This window comes from Anomalospiza imberbis, chromosome 12 (genome assembly GCF_031753505.1).
Source record: "Anomalospiza imberbis isolate Cuckoo-Finch-1a 21T00152 chromosome 12, ASM3175350v1, whole genome shotgun sequence".
Taxonomy (NCBI): domain Eukaryota; kingdom Metazoa; phylum Chordata; class Aves; order Passeriformes; family Viduidae; genus Anomalospiza; species Anomalospiza imberbis.
In genome coordinates this window covers 12,224,459-12,247,844 of record NC_089692.1, presented here as the reverse complement: position 1 = coordinate 12,247,844, position 23,386 = coordinate 12,224,459, and the positions used below count along the sequence as shown (strand labels likewise).

Below are 23,386 nucleotides of genomic sequence, written 5' to 3'. Positions count from 1 at the left end.
GGGCTAATGGAGAACTGCCACTCTGGGCACGGCAGTGTGCTGCAGAGGATGAGGTGAGCCACTGGTAGCACGCAGCTGAGCTGATCTGGATGAAATCTGTTGCACCTTCTCTTTCCATTTACAGTAACATCTCTGTTCCAGACAGACTCATCTGCAGTGCTGCAGTAGGTGATCCATGTGCAGGGTATGATAAGTAGAGATGTGAATGAGCTCCTTGTTTTCATCATGGAGCTCTGTACAAGGCAAGGCCCTACATTAGGAAGCAGATTGCACCCTACAAGTTTTCTCTCTGGGTACTCCCTCATGTTAGCTTCTGCCTACATACTGCAGAGTTGTAACTTAGGTTTATATAGGCACAAAAGAATGTCCAGACACTTGGAAACCTTAAAAAATATTCAGACTGCAGGCACAGGAAAAGCATCAGGCAAAACAGCTAGGCAAAAGTTTAAAAGGAGTGAAATCAAGGTTGGTTGGTTGTTTTAGAAGAGCAGTACATCTTTCAGTGCTGCTGCTGGAATCCTCAAACTCAGCTTTTTTATGTAGTAGCTTTACAAACATGGTACCTGCATGCAGAAGGGGAAAATAGCAAAGCAGCAGGTCCTCCCAGGAGTATGGGTGTTAATCCAAGCAGAACAGGCTGCAGTGCCATTCAGAGAAGTTGTGCAAGTTACAGCCTTTTTGGCAACTCCTAAACTCACCACTTTCCATTCCAGGTAGAGACCTTCTTCTGTATAGAGCATATAGTCGATCCTCCTCCCATTTCCCTTCAGTGATGCCTTCCTCCCCTTCTGACTGGAACCATGGTTCTTGCTGGTGGGATAGACTAAGTATCCTTTCCTTCCTTCTTCACTTTCCAGCACCCTATTTCATTAAAAAAACAAACAAAGCAAGTTTTCATGTTTAAATGTTTGCTCATCCTGGCTCTTGACGCATTACCCAGGGTTCTCTCCAGATCCCTGGTAAGGATTTTGGAAGGACCTGACTGGTGGCAGAGGGGACTCAGCATTGGCTACAGCTGATTAGGTCTCAGAAGTGTTATAATCTCAACGTTTGGGTCAATTGGTGTGTTTGAGGTGCATTTGATGTGCTGCAGCAGATAACAGTGACAAAACTGACCATGTAGTCATTTGATCAGAACTTTTCTTAAACCCCCTTTGGACTTAGGGAGGTATTGAAGGTTCTTAGAGCTTACTGTAATCAGTTTGTAAAAGTAAACTTTCTTTTATGTGCTGCTTTGTTTTAATAATAACTCATATTAAATTAACTGATTGTCTGCACCCCAGTTTGATTCTCCAAAGAGCTCTTGCAAATGATTCGCTTCCTTAGATTGTTTTTCTAGGTTCAAGGAAGCAAGTTCTTTGATGGTACTGACCTCTTTCAAAAATTGTATTTATATTTGGCAAAGCTAATTAAGTAACAAAATAGAAGAAACTGCTGATTAGCTCTGCAGCACTACTGAAAAAAAATCTTATTTGCATTAATTTAAGACATGAATTTGTTTCAACATCAGTTATGTCTTTTAAAAAGTCTGTGAGTGCTGGGTATTCACTTAACTTCACAAGTGCTGATTGAAGGGAAATATTAATTTCAAATACATGAGGGAAGCAAATTGTAAATGTGCATGCATGTGCTGCTGCTGAGAACTTGCACCTCTCTGTGCACAGGGGTTTGCTGTTTGTCTCTCCGGGAAGTCGACACAAGAACAGGACAGGTGGCTCAGCCGTGCTGGCAGTTAAACCCTGACAATTTGAGGGAACATTTCTAATCATGACTGAGCACAACTAAACCAATTTTATCAGAATAACTGTCTTGATTCATATGATACAAAGAAAAGGAGAATGAAATAATTGGAACTTTGTTTTTCCCTGACAGGGTTTCAGTCCCAAATGCCCCAGAGCTGGAGTGTGAAAGCCCCTTGCCTGTGTTGGTGGCTTGTGTGCTGCTGACCCAGCTGCAGAGAAGGAGCACCAAGAGCAGTGACTGCAAGGGAGCCATAAAGCAAAACTCCTTCATCCCAAACCTCGAGGGACCAGCTCTCGTTCTGACCAGGAGCACCTGAGCTAAGGAAGACTTTTCTCACTGGTATTGAAGCTTTTAGCCCGGAACTGTGAGTCCCTGTCCAGCAGAGGAGACTGGAAAAAACTGCATTTAAATTTTTTCCTAGCTGTGCTGGAATGTGCTTTCCTAGGCCTGCCTCTGGTCAGGGTTCAGAGATATAACTGGCTTATTCCAGTGCTTAACTCAAAGATGACAATCATCTCTGTGAGATGGGATTATTTGTGTGTGTTTCTTGAAGCCTTTCTGAGCAGAAGCTTGTGTGGATTCCAGGACTGTGGCAGGGCCCAGGTTGTTACATCTAGCTAATTAATTGTTTGATAATTGTAAATGACTTGCTCTTTATTTGTACTAAGTCTGTTGTTCTAGTTTGATGTTTCAAGTACACTGTGCTTAACACAGAAGACATAGCTAAGAACGAGTTGTTCTGCTGCTTTTATGGCCTATTTATTTTAGTAATGTGAAATACTTAATTTTATTTATAAACCAGAGAAGAGTGCTGATGAAGAAATAATTCTTGGGATAGCTGACATTGCCAATTTAAATGTCTGTAAAGCTTTATCAAGGTTTATTACGGAAAAATTTGAGAATGGATCAATTCTAGGCAGTACTCTGCTTTGCTGTGTATATGAACAATATTTATTAGCTAGACAGTGCCCCACAGCCACTGTGCTATTTAACATTCAAAGGTCTTTAAAGCCCAGATTCCATTAATTGCTTTAAATGTCTTGGAATTTCCTTGCAAATTCCCTGTTTGCCAGCCCTTTGCAGAGACAGCAGGACAGGCTCCCTCGGCCTCTCATGGAAACCATGGCTCTCCAATACGTAAGCACCTCCACAGAATGCACACATGCAGAGCCCTGTCTGCCTGCAGAGCTGCAGAAAGAGCCTGGGGAAATTACATTCTCATAGAGGGTATTTCATCAGTGCAAAAGAACTATAACACATTGCAGAAAATTGAAAGCCACCTTAGCAGGCAAGAAGCTTTATGTATATTCTGTTCCCAGCACTATTTTTCAGTTGTCACAGCCAGAGGTGCTGTGCATGCCCAGAGGTAGCAGAGTAATATTCTTAATTTGTTATTGATTGTTTGATGGCTCCCTATTTAATCAGTCATGTATTTGTCAGTGGAATGTAATTGCTGAACACAAGTAAACTCTTCAGGGAATTAAACATAATATCCCAAAAGGAATTTTGTGACATATTGTTTGAAGAGGCCACTTTAAAACACAGGGTTGGTTTGGTTTGGTTTGGTTTGGTTTGGTTTGGTTTTCTTAGGGGATGAAGGGGGTTAGGTTTTGTTTTGGTGTTTTGGTTTTTTTTAAATTCTCCAAACCTGTTCTTGGAGGCATAAAATATAATGTTACACCCACATACAGATTTGCATTAACAAACTTGATTGTAGAGCCAAATTACCTTACTTTTGCTTTCCAGAAATCCCTTTCACATGTACTGAAGTTATGTTTTTAATGGATGAATAGAAATTTCTGGAAAATTTTAATCTCTGAAATGTGCAAAGCAGGATTTGCTGTAATTTTTTTTTATTTTGGATGTAAACTGAAGCCAAACCTGATGCCTAGAATTCAGATTATTTGTTCAAAACTGAAAGACAACTTCAGAGTGTGGCCTCACTTAATACATTCAACCAAGTGCCCATCTATGCCATGAAGTATACTGTGCTTGGTGAGTAATTACATCAACTTCCTATAATGCACCACTTCCATTATGTGTGTCAACAGAAACATCTGGACTGACTTCTGTAGTATATTTTGGTAATGCATAGTTAGAACATCTTTTATAGTTAGTCATGATGCTGAGGTATTTATTTAGCACAGCAAACTTGCCTTCATGGTAGAGAAGGTGACAAAAGGATTGCCACATTCACTAAGTGCTGCTCTAAAATGTACAAATCATATTAATTTCTCTCCACTGGCATATTATTTAACAAATAGTTATTCAATAAATTTATCTTAAGACTTCTGCTAATTAAGATTTTTTTGTATTTCTCATAACTCCCCTAGCTCAAACCACAGACACCTGTTTCTCAATATCAAACACCCTTTAGAGGTGATGCTGCACTAGTATCACTGGAAGATGCTGGGCATATTTTTAGTTTTGTCTGCTGTGCAGTTTAGTTCCTCTCTGTATTTGTGAGCTGGTGTTCTCAGGTGTATTGAACTCTGCAGTGAATGGGTAACTCAGTAGTTGTTGGGCTGGGGGTGGTGTTTTAAACTTTGTGGGGTTTTTATTTGAGGAAAACTACATTTCCCTTTTGCTGTCCATTGCAGTGCTGTGACCTCAGAACTGGCTGCCTGCACAGACTTTCAGACAAGCTGTCCATGTGCTCTTTTTGGGAGTGCTTGGAGTTTCTTGTGCTATGGAGCTGCCCAGGTAGGACCAGCTCTGGAGACAAAGAGACACTGCCTGCAGCTCTCTCATCTTTCCACCCACTGAAGCCAACCCTATTTGACTTAGAGAAAGCCTCTTTTCCTGCCCCTTTTATCCTCTTCCTCAAACACACCTGGGTAAAAAATTTATTATTTGTTTTGTTTTCAGTCCATAAAATACCTGTCAGTCTGAACATCTGAAATGTTAAACAGCAAGCAATGAACTTGCTTTTTACAGAACTGTCTAAAATGTGTGGAAAGGTGAGGAAATGCATACTTCTGTAGGTTATCTGGGGTGCACACTTCTTCATCATATAATCCTTCAGGATCCAACAGGGTACCTGTGAACAGAAAGGGAGATGTGAGTGTCCCAGCATAGCTCCTGGGATGTGGCTCTTGGGAAGCTGGCAGAGGCACAGGTGTGTGGGAGAGAGGGGTCTGCTCTGAGAGCAGTGTGTTCACTTCTCTCTCCAGACCTCCCTACTACCTGACACCTTGCAAATGTCTCCACACTTCCACCTTCTCAGCCCCCATGACTCTAATTTGTTTTTCTCCTACCACAGAGTAAATCCTCATTATTAAAAAATTCTACTTAACTTTCGTATCTTCAGTTATTAAATCTCCTCTGGAGAAAGTATTAATTCCTGTTCTAAAACTTCAGTGAGTTCAACTGAGTCTTAACAGGTATTAATATCTCAGAGTTGCAGGAAATCTTTTATAACACAAACCTTACCAATTCATGGAGTCGATTTGCTTTGTTACATCCTCACTGACAGTATTTATTGAGCACCAAATGGAACACTCTGAGCAGAAGCTGCAGGCTTTCAGTGCATGCACAAAGTACAGAAACAATAAATTGGCTACCTTCCCCTCCAAGTAATCTAGACATTATTTTAAAAGTCGAATATTTGGGGAAGGCACTCAAGTAGCTTGATGCATGACTTCTAGAATGTGGAATGCAGTTCAAGGTCTCTGTTTGGTTCTTAATTATCATTCCACAAGATATTGTTAAAGTCTATACAATTTATGGTATAGAAATACCCCTTATAAATATTTGTCCTCCACCAAACTCTTCCTGCTGGTCAGCTGAAGCAGCTGCTGCTTAGAGCAGGCTGTGGGTGACAGGAGGGAGGTGTTCCCGCACTGAGAGCTGGAGAAGTCTTACCGATTGCCCAAGGCTTATCCTCCCCAGGACCAACTCGACACGGGTCTTTGTAGTGTGTAAACAGAGAATGCTGTTGCTCCAGCTTGTCCTCTGCAGGGAAAGAACAACCCCAGGAAAAGGCACATCAGCTCCTGGTTGTGAACATGTGCACAGCTCTGTGTTCTGCCACAAGAGCAACACAAGCCCTCGTTTTTCCTCAGTAGGAGAATCCTAAATACACAGGTTTGATTTGAGTCACTTCAGCCACAGCTTTACTGCACAGCAGGATCTTGCCTCTGTCAGAAATTCCAGCAAATGCTTGCCATTAACAGTGCTTTCCTATGCTTTCTTACAAAGTCTTTTCAGTGGAAGATATTTTTGGTAGTTTTCAGCTCTAAGCTGAAGTGAAAGTTTTTCAGTGTACCTCCTCCCTCTGCCAGTGCCATTGTTTGCTTACACAGTACAAAACTCTTGTTGAGATAGAACACCCAGAGGAGAGCTGGGCTGGCTTCCCAATGGCAAAGGAAATGCCTGCTTGTGGGCTTATTTACACATCTCAGTAAGTTTGAAGATAAAACCTTATGCTTTCTTTGCTCCAGAAGAATTCACTGACTGAATGTTTTCCAAGTTGTGACAGATCAGAGAAAGGACAGGCAATTGATAATTTGCTTGGGATGTTATCTACAGCATTAAAGGCATTCTAAACATAATCAGCATGACTATCAAACTTTAAATTGAATTCTTCCTAGTTGCTACAGTGCTCCTTGCATTGAAAGCATACAGCCCATCAAGCTCCTAGGATCACTTGGTAAGAAATCCCACAAAACTGCACACAGCAGCATTTCAGACCCCGAGCAAACCAGCAGGTTCCAGTTCTGTGTGTGCTGCTTATCAACACAATCACCATAGCTGAGAAAGAAACTGGAACCTGAAAGTGCCAATGGCTACATTTGCCTTTGTTAAATGGCAAAGAAACTGCAAACAGCTCCTGAAAACTTCCTCACAGCACTTACAGCTTTTACAAGGCTAAACCATCTTAGCAACACTTGAAGGCTCTCTCGGGAGAATATTCACCGGAGTTTGGAGCTGCTGCTGCTGCTGTTGTATTTGTCCCTGTCTGTGCCAAGAGCATGTGTGAAAATGGGAAATAAAATCCAACACAAAACTCTGAACTGTGAGCTGTGTCTCTTAGACAGAGCCCAGCTCACGCACCAAGGATCACATCAAATCTCCTCGTGTACAATGCTGGTCTTGCCAAGGAAGGAGCTGCTGATTTCCCTGCTGAACAAAAAGCTGGAGTGAAGCAGTGCTGTGCTCACAGCTGTCAGCTCGTTTGCCATTTTGTTATTCAGAGTCTTTAGTACAGCTGACTGACAGTTCATTTGTCTCATTACATCTTTCCAGCTAGCTCTCAGTCTTGAGAACATGCTCAGAACTGCAAGGAGATTGAAAAACTAATTTTTCAGGGAATTCTGGAGTTGTAGCAGATGATTGTAAGACTGACCCTCCCTAAGTTCTGCCACGTGGGCAGCACAGAGAATTGCTCTTTCGGTCTGAGCAGCCAATTGGTTTGTTTATGGAAAAGTAGAACATTAAATCTTTGCCATTTTTCATTTCTCCAAGTTTCCCCTTGTTGTATCATACGTCTACAGAATCTCCCTCAAAACCAAGATAGATTAAAAAATATTAATTTACAACAGTGGGACCATGACAAGTCACAGGTGATGACACAAAACTTTGCCCATCTGATTGGAAGGCTTTTTTTCCTATACTAAAAGGTTTAAAATCATAATAGACTTTTACATAAGTCAGTCCAAAGCAACATGACAGTAAGGAACTTTCTGATAATATTCCCACTAAGTGTGAATTCCTGTACAAATGTTGCCACAGTGTTCTGTAAAGCTGGAGGGGAAAACTGAGTTGTAGAAAATTTGTCATAAGCATAAGGTCATTCATGGACCTAAAGATCTTTGAAAGCTGTACTGTCACTATAACTAAGAATAGAAGCTTGATATTCACTGAAACATTAATTAGCTGTTGCATCAGTTTGTGGAGTGGGAAAGGATACAGAAAATCACAAAGAGAATTACAGGAAGCTGATTATTGCTTTAAAAAAACTTAAGATACTCAATTAACCTATAATGCTAGCAAATGTCCCTAAAACAATAAGTAATGTAAAAAGGGAGAACTTTAAAACATTGCATTAATCTTGCTTAGTACATATGGAAAGAAAGCAATCTGAAAATAAAGAAAAATAAATAGCCAGCTTAATTCCAGTTTCCAGGCTGGGTGCATTTTAAAGGGGAGGGTAATGTAAATAAGTGTCAGAGACAGCAAAGATGAAAATTAATTTTTATAGTCTGTTTTTCAATCCTCTTTAGCAGTAGTTGCAATGTTTACAACTATTATTTCCAAAAGCAAATTGTTATTTTTGCTGTTTCATTAAAAAGACAGCTCAGAATTGCATTAATTATGGTCTGTGCTTCTTGTGAAAGATCTTGGGTAGAGTGCCAAGACTTCTCAGGTGGAGAGTCCTGACCATATGTTCTGCCTCACAGCTTCACTCCCATCTCTCTCTCCTCGTGCTGCAGAGCCCATTCACTCTCCATTTGTGATCTGACTGGGCGGTCTCCAGTTTGGTTTGCAGCAGCTTGTTTATTTCCTTGATGGACACCGTTGCCTCCAGGCCACTCCATGCAGCCAACACCAGTGCAAGTGAATGGTCAGATCACAGCAGATGTGCCCGGTTGTGTCCCCAGCCTGCCTTGCCCAGCACTGCTGCTGCTCCTTGGCCTGTGTGGCAGCTTGGGCAGATTCAGAGCTCTTCTTGACCATTTCCTTCCTCTGTTCCCTCAAAACCTCACTACCACTGCTGCATTATTCTTCACCCTAAGAAGTGTTTGTCTGTAGCCACTGCCACTCACTGCTCCCCTCACCAGTGAGAGCACGGGCCAGCACTGGGACCATTCCGAGTTTACTGTGGAGCCTGAGTTGTGCTGGATTTACTGTTTGTACATAAGAGCTGGAAACGAGTGGCAGAAGGGCTGGGGTTTGAGCTGGTGGTCTTTTCTACCAAACTTTGCTAAAATGCTCCATTTCAAGTGTCTGATACGAGTAATGAGATTACAGTCTGGGGGGGTTTTAGCTCAGGCAATGCTTTTTGTTAAAATTGCTTCTGGTACAGTTGTTGCTCTCTATCTCAGTCACCTGAGTCTTAGAAAAGCTACAGAATCCCCGGGTGTTGTTGCCCACCTGTTCCTCCACAAACCCTGATCTGAATTGCTGGATCCCACTTTGGACGCAGCAGCCTGAGCTGCCCTGGGCAGTGTCCCTGGGATGAGCCCCTCCCTGTGCCTGCCCCTGCTCTCTGTGTGGCAGAATTTCAGTGGTGGCTCCTCAGCCCCAGCCTCTGAGCCATGTGCCAGCTCCAGCCCAGCAGGGAGCTCTGCTGGGCTGGACAGAGCAGGGAGGCACAAAGGATACAGAGACACAACACTCTGCACTCCACACTGGCAATTTAACTGTTACACAGCATAATACTCATGTTTGGAAAAAGCTTCCATCTCTGTGAGTTCACCACCCATTAATTATGGTTTTGTGGATTTCTTTTTCTAGTACCCTCAGCATCCAATTAAAAGAAAAAAACAAATTTCTTTAAAAAAACCTCAAAAGTACATAGCATCAGTTAATTTTTTTCCACGACTGATTCAGCAAAGTTGAATGCTCTCTGCAGTCTTCTATGTCTGTATATATGTACTACCAAATTATTTTTAACTGCATGAATTTACTACTTTTTCTCCACAAAAATCCCATACATGTCTCTGATCAGTAACTAAAACTGTTGAACAGTAAATGTCTACCTAATTCAAGTAAAGCTAAACCACTGGATCTGTCCTCATTATTGCTACCACAAGGCACAAATTATTGCTCTTTGAGCCTTAAAACCCATCATGCTTAATAATTCCACAGAGCTCATGGGATGAGCCAAAGGGAGTAGCTCACACTCAAAGCTCATACCTATTTTAGAAGTGTCTGCAGCAATTAAGTTTTTCCTAGCAAAGCCAGTCACAATTTAGTATATAGTCATATACTGCTATAACCCACAGGGATCAAGAACATTCCTATTCCTTTTCAGGACTGGTAGACACCAGGAAAATGCAAACCTTGTCTTACCAGAGGAGCAGTTATCAAAGTTGAGATCTCCACAGAGTACATCAAAAGCCACCAGCTCCTCTGGATTGGCTGTACTGGAGGAGGAGGTAGATTTTCTGAATTCAGACAGCCAATCTTGAAGCATATCCAGTTGCTCACATCGAACAGTTGTGTCTCCTGTAGCAAACAAACAAACAACCAAAACAAGGAGTAAGACCTCCTGTTAGAATGTTACTCAGCCACATATGAGTTGCTGAGCTATTGGCAGACATCCTGAGAAAAAGGCTGCAGGATAAGAAATGGTGTGGCCAGAAGTGCACTCGTAGTGCTGAGCCTGTTAGGAGCTCCATTAGGACTCACACTTCTTGGTGATTTTAAGTATCTCCTTCTGGAACCAGGCATGTCTGAAGAAAGGAGAGGACAAGTTCCCTGTGCTGCAGACAGCCACCCAAAACAGTGATGTTTCTTGTCATAGGAGAATCTGCTGCGCTACATCTATAATCAGGAGTTCAGAGTTAAAATCCTACTTCAGACAGAACTAGTCAGTATGTTCTGGGGTGAATCACTTGATCTTGCTTTGCTTTCTAATTTTTAAAAAGGAATAGCTTCCGAGTGTAAATAGTAAATACACATCAATGGTACATTCAGCTTACTTATACTGTAGTAGTCCATCTGAGGAAGGGTTCTATTTATTGTCAAGAGGAGGATACCTGAACTGGAAGCATTTTTTCATATTTTTAAAGGTACGTGTTGGAAACAAGTTTAGGTAGGCGGAAATCCAGAAATGAAGAACAGGATTCTTTTCACCAGTTCTGGGGAGTTACACCAGGATGTGCCTTGTTCTGCATGGAAGGGTTGAGATTGATTGGTTGCCAAATGGAACCATCTGACACACAAACCAGCTCTTTAATTACAGCAACTAACCACACTTAACTTCAAGCACATCAAGTGACATGAAGTCTAACAAGAAATTATTATTGTCTCTCTCTTACAATGATTACAGCAAATCATTTTGATGTGGACAAAGGAGCAGAAAGATACATTCTAGAAACAAGTCTTTACCATATTTTCTTTCCTTTTGTTTTTTTTTTTTCTTTTTCACTGTCCCTAGAGTTAACAGCTACAATTTTGCTTGTTTCAGACTTTTAAAGATATATCAAGTCAGAAGAACATTACTTTTCTTCAAAATAAAAGATTTGTTTTCAAATGCCAGAATCAGAAGGAAAAGCAGCAAGCCCAAAATTACTTAGTCTGAGTAGAATTTTACTTTGACATCATTTACTACTTTGTAAAACCTGCTTAGTTATGTATGTCCAGAGCTTCTTTCAGAGGCCACTGTGGAGATGGTGAATATTTAAGTCTGCACCCTCACAGTTTATTAATCACTCATCTCAACTGCCGCTGTCACCAGGACTCTTTAGAGACTCTTAAAAAGTGAGCTCTGCAACATTAGCACTGTCACTGCATTAGCACACACAGGCTCCAGCCACTAGGGCTTCACCTTCTTACCACTATTACCCTGTGAAAGGTTGGAATTTCAACACCATCTCGGGGTAGGGGCGAGCAGGCAGGTGTTAAAGCAACAGTTAAATATAAACAGAATCAGAAATGTTCAATCAAGGATTATTTGATACGATGCTAAATAATTAAAAGATATATTGAAAAAAATATGACTAGGTAAAGAAGGTTTGTAGTAGGTTCTGACACTGACTCATCTCTTCAGGCTGGTAATTCCAACAGCAAAGAAACTGATTTATTTCTTCTGTTTGTGTTACTCCTCACAAACCTTTACTAGCTGGGCTGTAATATAAAAGCAGATGTGTTTCCCAGATCTATTCCTTAACCTACAGTTTCTAATTACTTGTACCTCAGGTTCCCATTGTACCCTACTCACACAGCTTGGGAAAGCCCTGCAATGACAGCACAAGAAAGCCTCGCAGTGAAGATGGAGCTAAACAAAAGCACAGGAAACAGGTCATGTGGAATAAATGGAGCCTGGAGCAGGTGACACTCACTACAAAAGGTGTGCGTGACTAACAGATCCTTCCTGCTTAGCTAAAGATAGGGGAGAAATTACAGATTCATGGAATGTGTGAGCTTGTGAAAGGGTCCTCGTCCAGTCCATCCCTTCTGCCCAAGCAGGGATCACCTACAGCAGGTTGTTCAGGACCATGTCCAGTCAGGTTTTGAAAATCTCTATAGTTGGAGGCTCCATAACCCCTGGGTACCCTGTTGTGGAGCTTTGTCATCTGTGCAATAAAAACCATTTTCCTGTGTTTAAATGGCATTTCCATCTGTGCCCAGTGCCTCTTGTCCCAGTGAGGAGAGGCTGCCTCCATGCTCCTTGCATCCTCCCATCAGGAGGACACTTGGACAAGAGCTTTCTCTTTCCTGAAGCTGTCCCAGCTTTCTCTTTCCTGGTGAAGCTCATTCAAATTCATGGATTGTCCTTCTTTTGCAGCACCTGAATCTTCCTCTCCTGTCTCCTCTCCCTAGGCTGTACTTTTTCTGACCTGCCATTGTTTCTTCATAAGGAACTTTTAAGCATGGTGCTTGTTGACAAGAATGCAGTAAAATCTCATTCCCCATAAAGTCCCAATTACATAAATTGCTTCATTTTTAAGATGTGCTTTTACATTCCTGAATGGCCAGGGATGTTTCACTCATTTTCTGTGAATTATCCATCTGGTATGGCTTCACCAAATGAGAAATAAAATAACAGGCCCATTACCACATGGGCATAAAACTCAGGCAGCAACCTGTCCCAGATCAGCATGAAAAATACAGCAAACCCACTTAACTGAAACACAAAAAGGTAAATTTTTCTAACAGAAGAATCTTGAGAATGACAAGAGACACACAGGCAAAATGATGTTGTGTCTGATAAGATGCATTGCTGTTACTAGAGAAGCACTACCTGCATTGTGACATACACCTCTCTCTGAGGATGCTGAGCCTTTGTAACAGCCCTGTACAGCTTTTAACCTCAGGGCTCATAGGTAAACCTCGGAGCTCTGGGAACATGACTTCCATCTGTCTTTAGCCAAGTGTGGACTTTTGACAGCCCAGCATCCCTGACTATCCCCACCAGAGGTCATAGAAGTAATTGCTCTTCAGGGCACTGCTGGGAGCAGGGGCATATAGTCAGCTACACTTCCAGGACACAAGATGGGATCTCTCTAATGAATCCCTCTAATGAACAACTTGAATGTAATTGTTTTCTGAGATTTATATTATCCAGCTCACTGCAGCTCCCAGCAGGTATTGCATGTATCCACATGCAAAAGTCACAACTCAGACCCCAGTCTTAGCAGCTCCCAATGATCAATAACTTTGGAGATGAAGATAAGTGAACTCATCAGACACCCAAGTAGAAGAGAAGCCAAAGTTGCATCCAGCACACTCAGGGAAACAGACAGTTCAGTAAATGCTAACAGAAGAGAACTAGGTAGTAACTCCCAGCAAAGGTTCAACTTCTTAAACATTCAGAATCAGTGGTCTGACTGCCACCAGGGATTAGCCAAAGAATACAGATTTGTGCTAATTGCTCTGCACTATTTTCTTCAGTAACTGGCCTAGAAAAATGCACATAATTGCGTCGTGACAGGTTCCTGCAGCCAGCATTTCTGAATTCTCTGAAAGCTCCTTTCAGCTTCAAATTTTGTAGAAGGATGAAAGGGTAATATGGGAAACTTCAGCCAGCATAAATACATACTTCACCTTTGTTCATTGTAGAATAATCATACTTGCCCTTTCCATTCACTTTGGAAACACTTGAGTGAAACCCTGGCTTCAGTTAGAACTCAGGCAAGAATTATACACTGACTGTTCTATCCTATTCTGAAAGACATTGGAAGGAGCACTGTGGTTGTGGGACAAAGCACATACAGGCCTAGTCACAGGAAATTAAAAGACCTAGTGGAGGCAGTGCAGTATGGCATATATTGGCAGGGAACCTGGGGACCAAAAGCAAAAAAAACTTGCAAAGTGTAGGATGTAAAGCCTAATCACAAGGAAAAATAGTTTCCAAGTCACAAATCAAAGGCTTCAGCTCACTGTGAACCAGGCTGTGTCACACCTGACTGTGTGCAGACCCCTGCACCTGTAACACTTTTAATCCAGGGTAGACTGAGGAAATAAAATAAACCAAAGTAAGGACAAAACTCAAAGTCCCCTTTTATTCTGCTGGGCTCCTTCTCAGCTGGGTCAGGCCCCCAGCCAAGTACAGCACAGCCTACAACAGCTGGGGTAGCACGGCTGAGAGGAGGGGAAGGACAGGCTGCCCTGCTGGGGACACACAGGCTCTGCTACTTCAGCAACAGCTGTGGAATCACTGCCAAAGGATGCTCAGCACTGGAGCTACTCCTAATTGCACCACCACAGTTTCAAACACTGAGAGCTTTCTCAGTTTTGCTTCAGCTCTGTGTAGGCTTGGGAGCCTGAAACAGGGGCTAGAGAAGTGTGGGTTCCCAGCAGCTGGGCTGCCAGTGGCTACATTCTCACTACATGCAGAACAGGAATGTGAGCAGGTTATGAGCTAGCATCCAGCAGGCTACATCACTTCAGCTGGGGCTGGAGTAGCTTGAGGCTAACTCTGTACTGATGGCTTGGTGGGGTGTCTGAGAGCCGTGACTCAACGGGACTCGGGATGTGGGTGGATTCAAGGCAGCAAAACCTGTCCAGAACATTAATCACTGACTAATCAACAGACATAAAAGAGCCATGTAAAATTAACAGCCCTGCAAAATAATTACATCAAATCTCATTAAAGGATCCTTTCATTTATCACTGAAATGCAGCTATTTCCACAATGGAAATAAAGAGCTTCTTCATAGCAGCAACCAGTACCAGGCAGAGACCTGAGAGGAAAAGCTACATCTAATTCTAAAGTTTCTTGAAAAAGTTGAGGGTCAGGTCTGAACAAATATTAATTGCTCAGAGCAGAGTTGAGCCAGCACATGCCTTGAGAAAAGCATTAGTAGCTGGTCTCTGATCGTTAGCAGTTGGATCATTTCACTTTATACTTATGTAAGTATCACAACTGTCAAGTGTAAGTTTACGTATCCTAGAAGGGAAACCAGCTTGCACTCAGCCACGTGTGACAAGATGATTTAAATGGCTGACCTTTTAAACACTGCTTGTTTTTATAGGTACACATCTTTACATCGTTAAACTGGGGTTTTGGATAATTTGTGATAATTTGTTTAATGCATGAATGTTGTGAATCAAATGATGCAAATCAGAAAGCACAGCTCTGCCGAACTTACGAATTTTAGTTTTCCATTTCATTACATAAACAAATACGATATATCTAGGGACAGACTCTTAAATCATTGTCTGCTCTAGTTGAATGTAGTTTGAACCAGATAAGCCTAAAAATACAAAGCAGGAAAATAAAATGTTGTGTCTTACCCTTGAACAAACTTTAGGTTGACTTTGAAAATAGAACATTACTTTCCCTTTCTTCTTCCCTCCCCCCTCTTCCCCTTTAATATTTTAGGGATTTCACAATGTTGTTATCAATGACTAACTGAGAATACAGGACTAGGTAGTAAAAAGGAACAGGACTGAAAACTAGAAACAAAACCCAAAAACCTAAACTAAACTGGAACAGCAATAAATCTCAGCAATCTCACAGTACATTACCGTAAGTTAAAAATAGAAAAGCAGAGAAGGATGTTACATTGTTAAAAAGTAGCTGAAAAAATCATGAATCTTTTTCAGAACCATCCAGTGTCTCTAATGGACTTGAGGCCCGGCAGTTTTGCTCCCAGGGCCGTGTGTGGCCGAGGCAGGGATGGAGGCAGAGCAGCCCCACGTGCTCAGCACACGGGTTCGCAGCTCCGGCAGCGCCTGCAGCCCTGGCTCGCCTGGGTCCCAGCACATGGGCTGGCAGCAGCCACTCTGACAGGGCTGTCCTGCTCCCAGCAGCACAAGAATCACAGCCACATTAAATGAAGGAAGGGCATCCAATGCTCTGGCTAAATAAAATGCTGATCATACTCAAAGTAAAGGTCTGTAGATTTGGTTTTTATAACTGCACCTACTCAAAGTTCAGAGCTGCTTTTAAACATATGACCAAGAGAATTTTCCAGTGAGTATATTAACTTGCTAGTCATTTATGGATGAAGTTTGCAGGTCAAAAGACACAGAATGTTGGCTTTTTCCACCAGAAATCAGCAGCTAGAATTACTGTCCCAACATGTAACTTCTGATTATCCCCCAGTTTGGATATGAATGAAGTTTGGAGGTGGATGAAGTTTGCAGGTCAAAAGACACAGAATGTTGGCTTTTTCCACCAGAAATCAGCAGCTAGAATTACTGCCCCAACATGTAACTTCTGATTATCCCCCAGTTATGTACAAAGAAATTTTTTTTATATACTGATACTCACAGTATGGGTTGTTAAATGCTGTTGAGTAACAATGATAGTAATGTATTTCTAAAACACCAGTATTTGATTAAGAGGGAGCAAAGAGAAGTTCCCAAGGGACAGTTTTTCTTTGTGCCCCATAATAATTTCTCTGAGACTGAAGATGTGATGGGTTGGGGATACTTGTCTACCCTTCTTTGCACTATTGCTCCTGTGCACAAAATTACCACCACAGGCCTGAAAATAGTGACAAAGATATGAATCTTAGGACAGTACCTGCAATAGCTTGCAAGTGAGTGCAGGAAATGTATCCCACAATTCTTTGGTCCTGAGGTGTACTTCCCACTTGCACCTGGAAGGGAAGAAATAAAAAGGTGATTAATGGAAGAGCTCATACAACTCTGCTTCCAAGCCCATCTGTGCAGCCTTTTTTACCATTTTTTCCAGACAGCTCTAATTTGAAACCAGAAAAACTACCAGAGACACACACTGAGGCTTACTGATCTTAGTGGGGCTTGTGGCCAGCACACTGACCCTTTGCACGTCACCATGTTCAGTGTTTTGATTTTGATCTGCAACACATAAAAAAATGTTACTTTCTCCTGTCTTTGCAGTCCCACTGGTTCCCTGTCCCAGCTTTCATTCCTGTGCACAATTCAGGCCCACCACTCAAGTGCCTTATAAGCCAGTATTACCAGCAGCCTGGTTCTTGCTGCCTGTGTATGACTGGAATGTAAAAGGAAAAATGCCAAGGAAAAGGATGAAATATTAAATAAATATTGGGTTTGATCATGTTTTCTCCATTCCACAGTAAGTTTTGGATTTTGATGGATTTTTTACATTCTTCTGCAAAGGTTTTGGGGCCTTGGTGTGCCTCAGCAGTGTTTGCATCCTCTAGCTCACAGCAGCAGCCCCCATACTTGTCAAGCAGACAAAAAACACTGCGTGGAATCCTGTTCTTACACACAGAAGAGGAAGGGCTTCCAGGGAAGCTGGAATGTAATATAATTCCTCATCTATATCTTAAGCTACAATCCTTTAAAAATGTACTTGCAGGTAGACACACAAGCAACTTAAAATCAAGTTCTGGTTTAGGTTTTCAACTATATTGAGAATTTTGGCAATTCAGGACTTAGCTCTAAATCAGAATTCCCAGTGATAAGTGGATAAATTTTGGATTGTAGCAAGAAACTAGTTTGAGTCTATGGTTTTCTTGTTGACAGTTTATGTGGCATCACTGCATGAATAAAAGAAAATGCCCACAGAGGAAAGTTGTACCCAGGGCTCTGAAAACACCACCACATATGACTCTACTTCACAAGGCTAGGCTCAAATTTTATCTGACACCTCTAAATAACAAGCAGAGCTCCATTTCATAGGGACACAATTTTGTCAGCTTGGTTGGTTTTCTTGCTTTTCAGCTATTCAAGAACCAGCTGATATATTTTATAACTGAAAAGGCAGCTTTGCAGTAAGTGAATTTAGAAGTCATTTGTACTTAACAATGCCTTGTTAACTTTGAGGGTTTGTGCCAGCCAGGGGAGTAGGTAATAAACAACTGGCATTATTCTGTCCTTAGTCTGTTTTTTAGACAGTTTTACAAATGGATATTGATGGTGTTCTTATTGCTGTTCCCATTCAGCTAAGCTGCTTCGGGGAGGCAGAGGCAGTCAAGGCAAACACAGGCAATCACTGGTGCCTCCACCCCAGAGGAGGAGATTCTCTTGAACTCCCAAGATTGCCAGTCCCAGAGGATGGGCAGCTGTGCTGGATGGCTGTCAGGCACTGCTGCAGGAGCTGCACTGCGCACACCTCTCCCTCCTGCCTGCACATCTCAGCCTCACTGCTGAATCATAAGGAGCTTTCTCCCCAACCTTCTATGCAACACAAACCATTCCAGTAGAAAACTGGAAAACAGTTTATTTCCTCTGCTGTCTAGGACAGGCATGTGAATGAACCATATCTTCCAAACTTAGTAATTCAAAATCAGGGTTTCTCTTCAATGCTATTAAAACCCCCCTAAACTATAAGAAGTCTCCACTTTTTTGCAAATGTGCAGTGTTTTCCTGCAGCAGAGGACAAGTGTGGATGTCACACAACTCTCAACATCACCACTCTGGAAGAAGAATACTGCACATAAAGAGTTCTGCCGTAGAGCAGGAATGTGCTCCTTATAATCAATCCCCTTATTGTCTAAATAAGATGGAATCATTCCAGTGTTTCTATTAAAAAAGCAGAAAACGTTTAATTGTAAAAGCTGAACACACAAACATAAATTATAGCCCAGCTGAGAAAAAGAGCTCAAACTGGCTTTAGAATTTCCTGTGCAGCCTTAATGGAGTGCCTGAGAAGGCCCTGTGCTCCTCAGCCAACTTGTGCATAGGATGATACTAATTGCCATTAATCATGAATAAATGTGTATTGTGCAGTGTGCCTGTGTGCTCATCTGTGCTGAGATGGACCCAGGATCTTCTGCTCTCCCAGAACTGTAAGAAATGGCCCAGGATGAAGCCTGGCTGTGCTGTGTGGAGGGGCTGAGCACAGCAATGCCCACGGGGACGGTGCCCCAGGGCTCTGCTGGCACACACAGTCCCACGGGGAGCAGAGAGGGGCTTCCATAAACACTCTGCTAATTAAAAAAGAAAGCTCAAAAGCAAGAGCTGAAGACATTAACATAATTAGAATTTCCTTGGAAAGTGCCAGCATGGAAGTGCATCCAAAGCAGTTTGTCTCCCAGATTTCACATTTCCCCCAGCTTTTGTGATTTTTAGGGGCTTGTAGTTTCTTTTGAGATACAGTACTGATGGTAACCACTAAATTGAGTATATTTGGTGTATAATCATAATGGAGGCAAATATTTGTGACAGATACTAGAAGAGTAAATAAATACCCTTGCATCCTCCTAGTCAATTCCCAGCTACAGGAGAGGCATTACTGTATTAAATACAATCTGAGGTAAAATAGTAAGAAAAGTCTGTTTATTCAGTCTAATTTGGTATTTCACAGATGGACAAGGACTGTGGGCTGTGCAGACAGGAAACCTGCTTGACCTCTGAAATACTACCAGCCCTATAATTCTACATGAAAACATTCTTTTGTGTGGCCAGGAGCTATTTCAGATGTTGCATTTTCCAGGCTGTGTTGGATGGTGCTGACTGGGCCGGGGCAGCGACGTGGCAGGAGGACAACGCTGAGCCTTCAGCTCAGCCTCCGACGTGGACCTTGGCAGCAAGGCTCTGCTTCCACCACGCCAAGTCAGCACTTCACAAATATCATTTTAGCTGCTTAACACAGAAGAAATACCTACAGTCACATTTACAAAGAAAATATATGCAAACAAATAAGCCAGAGTGGCTCTGTCACCATAAGCCTGACTTTAGCTCACCTCAGCTGCTCTGCACTGGTAGCTGTGTGTCAATAACACATTTATTGAATCATCCTTCTGCAGGGACCTACTTCAGGCACTGCTTTCTAAAAACCATCATACAGTCTTGGTTGTGCCATGAACCATTCTTCTTTGTGTATGGAAATGTACAGGAAGAAAATATCTAAATATAAGGTCCCAATGTTTTAAAATATTTATTTTAAAATTATCACAGGAGAAAAAAGGTATGTGATAAAATCTAGAGGTAAAATTAAAACTGACAGAACCTATTTGTGGTTTAATAAAGTGTCCAGTTATATAATTTTCACATAAAAAATTAGCCTTTTTCACAATTATGCTGATATATGCAAAATTTATTCCAATTCTCGCTAGATTTGCAATAATCAAATTAGCCAAACATTGAGAAGCTAAGAGTGGATTCAGATCCCTATTACACCACTGACCATTACATTTTGCTTGCTCTTCGGAGGGGGGCATAAAAAGCTGATTATAGATGGGAAAGAGAATTTTTCCCTTAAGGGGGAAATCCTACTGAGGGTGTGTTTGGAATCCAAAATGTCATTTTCTGCTGCTGCATAATTATATTTGTCCCCTACCTGCAAATGAAATAAGTAAGTGCAAAACTGACCACTCTGAATTTTTGTTTTCCAAGTACTGGCTGTGTCAAGCACACAAAAGTACTTGACATCAAGCACATTTTATTAAAAGATTTCATCTCAATGCCACAGCACATTAGTACAATCTGTTGGAGACACCACGCTGGGACTGTGCTGTGCTGTGCAAGACCGGGGATATTCCTAGAATTGTTTTGCAAAAGCTTGTCCTACCTGAGGAGTGGTCTGTCCTCCACTGAGACTGATATCAGGTAATAAATGGCTCATGAAAGAAATCAAGGCAGCAAGGTTATGGCAGAAAAATTCTTGTTGACAGGGAAAAAACCTTATGAGTACCAAGAACTGAAATTTTAGAGCTACAGCAAGGGAAAATAACTTGAAATCTAATCACACTGCTTACTATCATGGGAATTTCCTGGGCTAACTGGAAAATCTTGCACATCTCATGTTTCCCATATGCTAGCACAGTAAGTATACAAAGCTGCAAACTTGACAAATACCTTGTCTCTTAAGAGTTTATATTTACACACCTCTGTTCCAGCAGTGCAAAACAATCCTATCACATCTGGATGTCAAGAAAAGCATCAACAGTTACTTAAACAAAACCCATGAGAATGCTACTTCAGTAGTGGGGCATTTCTTTACCACCTTGAAAAACAGCCTCAGACAGGTCATTGCTGTGTTAGTAAATCATCAAGTGTTTTGAAGGAAATGCTCTTTAATTAAAAATTTGAATTGTGCATGAGAAATCTCACTTGATTAAAGAACCAATCTCGAGTCTCAAATACTGACCAATAATATGTACATAAACCCAAAACATTTGTTATGAGGAGAACTGAATCTTTAGTGACATTTTCTAGAAGCTTCACATTGCCAGGAGGGAGCCGTTAAAAAATAAAATAGTTTCTTAAATTTGTACCCTTCAAAACAAAGGAGTTATTTACATACAAGTTCAACCATATGAGATTGCCTCTCCCTTCAGGGGGAGTAAATCCTGGTATGCAAACCAGACAAGAGCTAAAATTTTGGTATACTCATGGAAATAGTTCTTCACAAAGTCTGTCAGTCCAGAATCTCCATGAGGCCAATAAAGCCAGAGCTGGGAAAGGTAAATAACCTGCCTGTAACACTGAGACTTCTTCAGGTAAATTGGGATCTCCACAACCCAGCTCCAGCCTCAACCATTGTAGTTTAATCACATCTTGGGCTGTAAATGAGCAAAACCTTCCATTTCATCCACTTAGGTGACCATGGAGGTGTCAATTTTGCCACTGAAATAAATGTAATCATAGTACTGCTCCCTGCATTGCTCTTCTGAAGAGGATAAGTCACCAAAGTACAGAACTCTACAGGAAATGAATCCACAGTCATGGCAGGAACCACACTAATGATGGACATATTATGAAAAAAAACTAACCAGGCTGAAAGGACCTCTGCATGCTCTGGGGAGGAAAAAAAACCTCTCTTCCTAAAAACATAAGTTTGAACATGGCATTTGTAAAGAACATCATCTGCACAGGGGCCTGGAATATCTCTTTGTGTTGGAAATAAAACACCTCAGACAGAGAGTAAGTGCAGGGCACAGAAACAGAATTTACAGTCGATGTGACAGTGACTTACTCCCACAGAAATATTCATTTTGCCATATGTAGCCAATATTGTTTAAGTTCAAGGGAAGCTCCCTTAAAAGAGCCTGAGATCCAACAGAATTGCCGTGATAAAGCAGGTGTTCATGCACAAGGAGTGACATCTCCACACACACGGAGGGGTTGGTGCCCTGAGATCTGCTCTGTGCCTCCCTGTTCCACTGCAGTGGGGATGTCATTATGTAATGCAATGCAATTATAACGAGCTAACAGTGAGGAAGGGAAAAGAAAGAAATAGAAAACATGATTTGTTTTCTTTCCAGTACAACATTTCTGTAATCTTCCAAATCCACTACTCCTGGACTTTTTGCCCACTTCAGCAAATTTCCAATACAAGCAGGAGAGGCAGCATTAAGAACCTAACTGGAACAGCAAAACTGTCCCAGTCCTCATTCCTGTTACTGTTAAGAGAAGATGCCAAGGAGAAATTGCAGCTACTCCCATTCCCACTTCAAACATTCCTGTCCCATAGAGATGACTTAGATCAGTCATAGCTCCCAAGAAAGATGTATTTTTGGTTGGCTTAACCATGGTGCAAAAATATCTATCTTATTTTCTGTCCTTTAACAGCTCTGCCTTTTGCATTCAGAAATATATAGCAGCTTCTAAAGAAGAAAAATCAGTTAAATCCCTAATTTATTATAATAAACGTGTTTTTAAAGTATATTAAAGAAGTTTAAAATATTATAGAAGTCAGCTCAAAATTGTGTGGTGCTCTGCAATTCTTTCTAGCTACATTTGCACTTGATTATTTCAGAATCCTATTTTTTCCCACCTGGCATGTGTAACAATTACTGTTCCATGGACTCAGAGAATTTGTTATTTGGCAAAGCTTCATAAAGTGCATATATGAGGGAAAGTGGCTGTAAATTGGTGCCACAAATGAAGGGCACTTCCTCTTCTGAAGAGGAGAAAGCCCACAACTCACATTTTCTCAAATCTGTATTTCATTCTGCACAACAGTTGTTATTTATCCCCATTATGAAGGGGAAAAAGACCATGATTAATAACATTAATTATATCAAAGTAAAGGAACATGGTACAGTACATGGTAGAGTCTTTTTTTTTCTTATTTTTTTAAAAAAGTCTCAGTTTATTGGACTCCATCCAATTCCTGCATTAACATTTTACAGCAGAAACTCAGCATGTGGGAAATGTTTAGGTTACCCTCCTGCCTTAAATGGCACAGCTTTAGAGTCATCTAAACAAATTCATGAGCAGCACTAGACATTTCTTTTATACATCTTGGGATAACTGTAGGTACTGGACAACTGATCAAGGACAAGAAAATCTAACCACTGGAAACTCTAGGTGTTCTTTTAATGGGGTCAGAAAGGAACCATTCCCCTTTCCTGTGCAATCCTGAGCTCCAAAATCTTCCCCTCAACCCAGTGTGGAACTGCAGCAGCTGCCCCTTCACTCCAGGCACAGCTCACATGGGCTGGCTTGGGACAGCAAAGGCAGCTCAAATGACCCAAGTGAAATGCATCTGCATCAGAAATACCAGAAAGGAGAATCACAGAGGTAAATTCAGGGAACCCTCATTTTCTCACACAAAGCAGGCTCCTTGAGAGGATAAAACAGTAAAAAATGTACTTCAAAACAGTTCTGCAATCAGAGCTGCTGCTCC

The 23,386-nt window shown here is 41.5% G+C and overlaps 1 protein-coding gene across 1 annotated transcript in view; it reads right to left on the bottom strand.

Annotated features, from left to right (window-relative positions):
* SMPD3 (sphingomyelin phosphodiesterase 3) overlaps positions 1-23,386 on the bottom strand; it is a 101,735-nt gene that overhangs the window by 4,666 nt on the left and 73,683 nt on the right. The window contains exons 3-7 of the mRNA XM_068202783.1: positions 16,388-16,463; positions 9,760-9,915; positions 5,608-5,697; positions 4,720-4,783; positions 699-861 (exon numbers count right to left, since the gene is read on the bottom strand). Coding sequence (XP_068058884.1) covers positions 699-861; positions 4,720-4,783; positions 5,608-5,697; positions 9,760-9,915; positions 16,388-16,463 — 549 coding nt within the window. The remainder of the gene's footprint in view (positions 1-698; positions 862-4,719; positions 4,784-5,607; positions 5,698-9,759; positions 9,916-16,387; positions 16,464-23,386) is intronic.